General features: G+C 41.4%; 1 protein-coding gene across 1 annotated transcript in view; it reads left to right on the top strand.

Annotated features, from left to right (window-relative positions):
* The first annotated feature begins 2,034 nt into the window (after window positions 1-2,034).
* Window positions 2,035-7,500, top strand: part of LOC137997866 (uncharacterized) — a 7,046-nt gene continuing 1,580 nt past the window's right edge. Inside the window, exons 1-2 of the mRNA XM_068844172.1 lie at window positions 2,035-2,239; window positions 3,397-7,500. The exon at window positions 3,397-7,500 is cut by the window's right edge and continues 1,580 nt beyond it. Of these exons, the coding sequence (XP_068700273.1) occupies window positions 2,182-2,239; window positions 3,397-7,500 (4,162 nt within the window). The 5' untranslated portion in view covers window positions 2,035-2,181. The remainder of the gene's footprint in view (window positions 2,240-3,396) is intronic.

Below are 7,500 nucleotides of genomic sequence, written 5' to 3'. Positions count from 1 at the left end.
TTTTTGCTAGGCTTTATGGGGTAGTAGAAATGAGTAGATTTTACTGGTGGACACAGTAGAATATTTAACCAGCAGTGGCGTCGAAAGTCATTGTAACGCGCATGGCGTTTTAGTGGATCTGTAAGGAAAATATACCCTTATGGAGCTCAAGAATGAAACTTCAATTGGATAAACAAAACAGGCGGGGAAAAATAAATATCTGGAATCTTCAAAGCGACGAGTAATGGTCTTTGACAACAATTGCATTCTTAACCGTCGGATATCACAAAGTGAGCTGTGCTTCTAATGTTATTTGGCTAACTGTGGTGTTATGTACAACACTGAAACCAAATGGCAATTTCTGCCTGGGTTTGAAAGGAATAGAACGCCTTGAATGCATCACGGTGTTTACTGAAGTCGCATCTCAGTCTGGCAATTAACATTTATTTTGTACTCAACTGTGCACAGTCTTCAGGTTAAAAAAATGGAAATGTGACAGTTAAAAATTATTTGAAGGAAAGCTGAACTGTGAGACTGAAATTTACTTATTTGCTGTAGTGTTTCTTGTTTGCACGCACAAAATTACAATAGGAATCTGGTCGTGGCTCAAGCTTTTTGTGACCCCTAAAGGAGTCCAATCTGGGTGTGGCTTAAGGAAATTTTGACCTTGGCGGCTTAAAATATTGGCGCTTTGCCCGGAACACCCTAAGCGAGACCAAAATCCAAAATTTACACCCCTAAGCGAGACGACGAGCATCCCCGTCTGCTTCATATGGGAGTCCCCCCCCTCCCCCCCGGGATTTACCTCTTCGTCGAGTTCTCTATTTTATTAACTGTGACGTTATGTAGAACACTGAAACCAAACGGCAAATTCTCTGGAAACGTTTTCGAGTTGGATACCAGAGACGGAATCGAACACCTTTTGTAGTCTGTGCTTACAATTTTCCGGCTATTTCTAATTTTATTTATTTGTACTCAACTCTGCACAGTCTTCTGTTAAAAAGCTATTTGAAATTTGACAAATTCTTGTCGGTCAAGAATTATTTGAAAGAAAGTTTGTTGTCCATTTTATGCTCCATTATTAAAAGAAACGGCTCTTCAGTGAAGGATTGATCAACATTGAGGCCCTGACAGGGTAAATTACGACAAGCGACATGGCCCAAAAAGTAGCGACAGCACATAAAATGAAATTCCGACAAAAGGCATCCTTTCCCAGCAAAATTCCGACAGTGACGTCAAGGCAGAGAATGAGCGGATTAAACCCCGACACGAGTGATTTTAAAATTCAAACAAGCAACACGGGACCCCTTTCTGTTAGGGCCTCAACATTGTTCCAGATAAGAGTCCATTGTTCCAGATAAGAGATAATCCGACAAAGAAGAATATAAATATTCAGTTAAATATTACTACAAAATTAAAAAACGAAAGACGTAAGTTTCTTGGCTAGAAAGTACGTTGTTTAAGGTAATTCCCTTGAAACTGTTCTACTATCAAACGTTTTTGGAAACTTGGCATAATTAAGATTCATGATATGAACATTGAAAAAATGCAATAAAAATATGGGGTCACCGTGCTTGTTTAGGCTCTTAAAATAGGGTATTTTTACTGGTTGCGAGTAAAAAATTCGAATCACCCTCATACAGAATTAAGTCTTGTTTACTTGAAAGACACAAAATTTTATTTTGAAACTAAAGCTTCTTTCATTCACATAAGCAGTATTGCTTCATTTACGCCGTTTTTGATTGCCTGGTTGTGGAAATAGTGCACTTTTTGGGACAGTTCCGTGGTTAGCTTGAAGTCCTCGCCTTGGCCAAAATACACCCAGTACAGAACTGTTTTCCAAAAAAATTCATGTTCTACTATCAAACTTTTTTTCTTCTTCAAATATGTTCTTTATTAGACTGTTCTTAGCAAATACCCGAAAAAAAAAAAAAACGGGGATCACCATTACCACGCTGTAACATTGCTGGAGAGTCCTTGAGGTCTTTATTACCGTCCGGTCAACATGAAACTTCCTCTTTCGCATTGTTTTCCGGGGTGTCACGCAACGCTCTCATTCATGGGAGTCTCTGGGAAAGACGTTGCATTATCACGGAAAAGTGCAGATCGCAATTAATTCAGCGAGATGGATCCATGAGCTGGTTCACAGGAGCCTTTGATAGAACACTGGTCCGTATTTGTAATCTGGGCTAAGAAAGCAAGATGAGAATATTAAGCTTCAGTCTTTGTAGACTGTATCTGTTCTTGTTTGCCGCTGAAGGTACGTAAGACGTATGGCAACTGATGTGTTTAAAAACATCGTTCCAATATTAGAGACATTATGAAACAGTGCGTAAGTTATTCATTTGCATGGACGTGTAAATGACAGTACGCACGAGGTGGCTTCGCGAATGACCATTTTTGCAAGCTTGGGCATGGTACGAAATCGCCATAGTTTAGTGGCTTGACACTCGGGCACGGTTTTCCCAGCAAAATCAATCGAACCCAATCGAACTGAATTTCAATCGAACTCAATCGGACACACAAGAAGATATTGGGCAATCGAACTCAATCGAAGAGCATCGAACGTTCGTTTTCCCTACTCTATACCCTGGGCGCCAGAGGTTTTATTTTTCTTCTCTTTCGCGAGGAGAGGTTAACCCCGTTGAACTCTTAAGTGTTGTTTCTTCGTTTAGAATTGCTAAGTGACCGAGAAAATCAAGTTAGCTTTCCGGTTACCATTTTTGCAAGCTTGGGCGCTGTATGAAATCGCCATATTCTCGACACTGGGAAAAATTTAGTCGCGTGACTCAGGGGCACTGTTTACTGAAAGTGAAGTTTCGTGTATTTTCAGTGTCACATCATCATCAAAACCATTCAACAAATAAAGTCAAGAATCAAAGAGATGACAGAAGATGAATATTCAAACAAATCCTGTAATGCCTGTAACCAGATCAGCAGGTTATATACAAGTTTGACAAGCTTTCCACTAGCGTTCTCTATTGGTACATCTGTGACTTATGGCCTGGCCGACATGTTCGTGACAATTGTGTATCCAGGGGTGGCAAATAGAATTTCGAATGACACGTCACTACACCTTTAAGATTATTTTGAGGATCAACCAGTCTTTGATATGGAGAGATCTCAAGTGGGACAAAGTGAGCGAGGGGTGAAGTCACCGCGGCTACCAATTAATATAAAACAACGAAAACAACACACAAATTATATCAGCGTGACCAATATTGAAAAAGAAGCACCACGGGAAATGATTTAATATAAAAGGGTATCTCTCTGTGGTGGCTGAAACGTTTACATTTAGCGATATTAGTGAAATCGACTAGAGCTAAAGAAGTTAAATTTTAATTAAAAACGAATTTTCCACTATGGTACATTTAAGATCATCTTTCGATGTTTAAACTATAGTATTCCAATTCACAGGACCTGCTTCCGAGGGAAGAAAATTGTACGTGTCTACTGCGTTGGGTAATGACAGCTGGTCATGTGATCAGTCGAAGCCCTGTCAAACCATCGGGAGGGCCGCCTTCCTAGCGTCAAATGGGGATCAGATCAATTTAGATGGAACTGACACTGACAAACATCCCTACACCTGTCAGTCAGGAACATCAGAGTATCCGGGAATTTACATAAACAAGAGTCTGTCTCTGATTGGACATGGTAGTCCCATGCCGCAGATTCGATGCTCGGAAGGAAATGATTTGACGTTCAGCGGTTCTGACACCCCAATGAATGTGACGTTAGCAGGGCTACTTGTGACTGGAAACATGATTTTTCAAGATTCTTCAGTTAAAATAGACGGCTGTAAATTCGAAGGACAAAAGCAAGGCTTAAAGTTGGTAATAAGTAATGAGATGGTCTCGAGAATTCAAATCACGAATTCTACCTTTTCTGAAAACAGACAGTGTATCTCCGTTGTGGTCAATGGCACAAGGAAAACCTCACTAGGTAACCAAGTCGTGTTTCTACTGACTGAAGCCTCTTTTATTGGCAATGACGTTTCTTATGAGGAAAGTTGCATCTCGTTCACGAAATGGTCCTATACCGATCAGCCACTCATTTTTAATATTACCTTGGAGAATGTAACGTTTTCTCGCAACAAGTTTGGTGCCAGTGGAGTCATTCTCTTTAAGATGGGAGACAACGTCACTCAGAACATCAACCTTAACAACGTGACATTTCTAGATAACAGTCCACCATTAGGTCAAGATGTCGTGACGGGCGACGGTCACAGTGAATGCGTCATTCAAAACGGTACTGTTAATTTGTTTTTGAGCGCATGTACATTCATAAGTCAAAATTCGCGGTCATTCAGTGTTGTTGCATCACACATTTCTTTGCACATCCACAACTCAAATTTTAGCGGCCACAATGTCAAAGGAAAGGGCGGAGTCATATCCCTGAAGGGGAAGGATAACTGCACCGTGAATGTCTCCGGTTCATCGTTTGTTAACACGACTGCCGTTCAGGGTGGAGCAATGAACATTAAATGCACCAATCCTCACAATGTTAGCTTTCAAGACAACGTTTTTCTTGAAAACAAAGCTACAAATGGAAGGGGAGGAGCGCTGCACATTTACTCACAAAGCTGGAACAGTACTGAATACTCAACGGATAGAGCTACTTTAGGAGAAATTTCCAATCAGCTTCCTCCGATCAGTATTAGCAGATGCAATTTCAACAATACTTTCAGTTCGTCATACGGAGGCGCTGTAGCTATTCGTATGCTTCAGGCATACGTGCAACTGAGTAACTCTTCGTTTAACAACTGCACCGCCGCACAGGGTACAGGCGTTTTCATACACACGGGTCTTTTTTCGCTTTTAACTGTTGAAAATTGCCATTTTACAAGATGCACTGCGAACGGTCTTTCTTGGGGAGGATCACTGGTAGCCTCTTATGGAACACATCTGAATATTACAGTTATTGACAGTCGTTTTGTGTCCAATAACGGTGGTGCTCTTACTATTTACTCATCTTCAATTTTCAGCGCAAGTTGGACAAAGAAAAGTCAAGTAACAATACAACACTCACTTTTTCAAAACAACAGCGGAATATCCTCGGCGGATTTCGATATTGGCGGAGTCTTGTCTATAGCAGTGTGGAACCACAGCATAATTATTTTTAAAAATGTGACCATGGAATCAAATAGAGTAATATTCTTCACAGGTACTGCTACCATCGGAATTAACTCCACATTAAAAATATACCAGAGTAAATTCCTTCATAATACGGTTTATGGTTGTGGGGGAGCAATAGAGGCCATCAATTTGACCCAAGTGCAAGTACAGGATTCCATATTTGACGGAAATTACGCTTATTCAACAGATGGATTTGTGTCGTCGGCTGGAGGTTCATTATGCATTCTAAACACTGCTTTGGCAAGTACAATAAATATTTTTAACACATCCTTTCTCAACTGCTTCAGTAACAGCAGTGGGGGAGCATTGTACGTGTCTCATTCGGGAAGTCTGGATCTTGGAGTTCAAAGAACTCGTTTCATAAACAATCTTGCGTTTTCTGAATCTGGAGGTGCAATATCCGTTGTGCTTAATCCAGATACTCAAACAGATCCAGGATGTTGTAAGGAAGATGAACGGCGCCACATTTGCATTGCTCAACGCTTCCCCTCGTGGGATTACAAGAACCGTATGAGTTTTGAAGATACAAAATTCGAGAGCAATGCTGCGGTCTTGGGTGGTGCTGTTCATTTAACTTATGGAAAGGCGGTTTTCAAGAATTGCTCGTTCATTGATAATTTTGCAAAAGCTCAAGGTGGACATGTGTACACTTTGCCTGGAGCCGCAAGTCTTATTATACTGGACAGTTCTTTTCTTCAAACCGTGAACGAGCGACTCTCATCGCATGGTATCTCTCTTAATGCGTCTACGGCTTCTTTTATCCGTGCTGAAAGTTCAGGAAATTTAACTGTGTACAACACGACATTTGACTCCAGACCCTATGGCATTTCCAGACCTCTTATGCAAGTAAGAAATGGTAGGAGATTACATATTGAAGAAAATTCAAATTTCAATTGTCCTGTTGGCAGTAAAATGGCAATTCTTACCTTCCAAAATCAATTCGTAACTTCTGTGAACAACGCATCATGCAAATTCAATCTGTCTACTCTTGAATTTACCTGTTCAGCTTGCCCCAGAAATTCCTACAGCCTGCAGCGTGGTCAAGCGCTTGGGTTGCAGTTAGTGCAAGGATTTCAGTGTCTTTCCTGCGCATTTGGAGCCAACTGTTCCCAAAATATCGTCGCCAAACCTAACTTTTGGGGTTTTAAAGATAACAACAACCCACAAGCGCTAAAGTTTTCCATGTGTCCTCTGGGTTACTGCCTTCCTCCTTATCGGAGAACAAACCTCTCTATTTATAATGGTTGCCAGGGCAACCGGAGCGGTGAACTGTATGGAGCTTGTGAACACGCTTATACAGAAACGCTTTACTCTACAGACTGTAGACCATCACATAAATGCAACGATTACTGGTTTTGGCCTGTGGCTTTAGTTTATGTCTCGGTCTTGGCGTTGTTTTTCGCATTTCAGCCTCCCATTGTGCCCTGGATTGGGCGTCAAATACTCTGGGTTAAACACCATGAACCGGCAAACCCTGACAATGTCTTTGACAAGGGCTATGTGAAGATTCTTTTCTATTTCTATCAGACTTCAAACCTTCTCTTTATCTCCACCTCAGCCCGACACGTCATTTCAAAGAAGTTCATCGATCCTTTGGTAGGGCTGTTCAACTTTCAGCAAAAATTGTCTTCCAGTGGATTGATTTGTCCCTTTCCTGGCCTGACGGTGGTAACTAAGCAGCTATTTTCTGCATCTCATGTGTTTGGCACTCTGCTTATGATTGGCGTGTTTTACGCTTTGTATTGGAGAGTTCAGACGCTTCGAGGCCAAGAAGCACCATCTGTTGAACCCTATATTGGCGGTGTTTTGCAGACCATGTTGCTAGGATACACAACTCTGGCCTCTGTCAGCTTCAGTTTACTACGCTGTGTTCCTATTGGCTCAGAACAGCGCTTGTTTTTCGATGGTAATATTGCTTGTTTTCAGTGGTGGCAATACGTTATGATTGTCTTCATTCTTACCTATGTTTTACCTTTCGTGTTGGTATTGCTTTGGGGTTCTTTGAAGTTGTATAACGGGATGCTTTCTGTTGGAGAATTTCTTCTGGCCTGTTGTTTTTCGTTGCCCCTCTTGCTTTACTGGGCTTATAATTCGCTATATCGTGGAGCAAGAAATCCAGCCATTGAAGACTCACGTTGCAGCCAGTTGCCAAAGAATTCTGTGGAAAGGGTGCTTTACGGCTGTTTTAAGAGGCCTGAAAGCGGCAGCAGGCTTCCGTTGTGCTGGGAAAGTGTGATGATTGGTCGTCGTCTGATTCTTATTGTGTTGAGGGCTTTTATCAGCGACCCAATGCCTCGTCTTCTTGTCATGATTTTATTTTGTGTCTTCTTCCTTCTTCACCACGCCTTGACTCAACCATTTCGGGACAGCATTGCCAACACAACAG

This window comes from Montipora foliosa, chromosome 3 (genome assembly GCF_036669935.1).
Source record: "Montipora foliosa isolate CH-2021 chromosome 3, ASM3666993v2, whole genome shotgun sequence".
NCBI classification, from domain to species: domain Eukaryota; kingdom Metazoa; phylum Cnidaria; class Anthozoa; order Scleractinia; family Acroporidae; genus Montipora; species Montipora foliosa.
The sequence above is the reverse complement of the archived record's forward strand: the minus strand, read 5'-3'. Positions and strand labels throughout refer to the sequence as shown.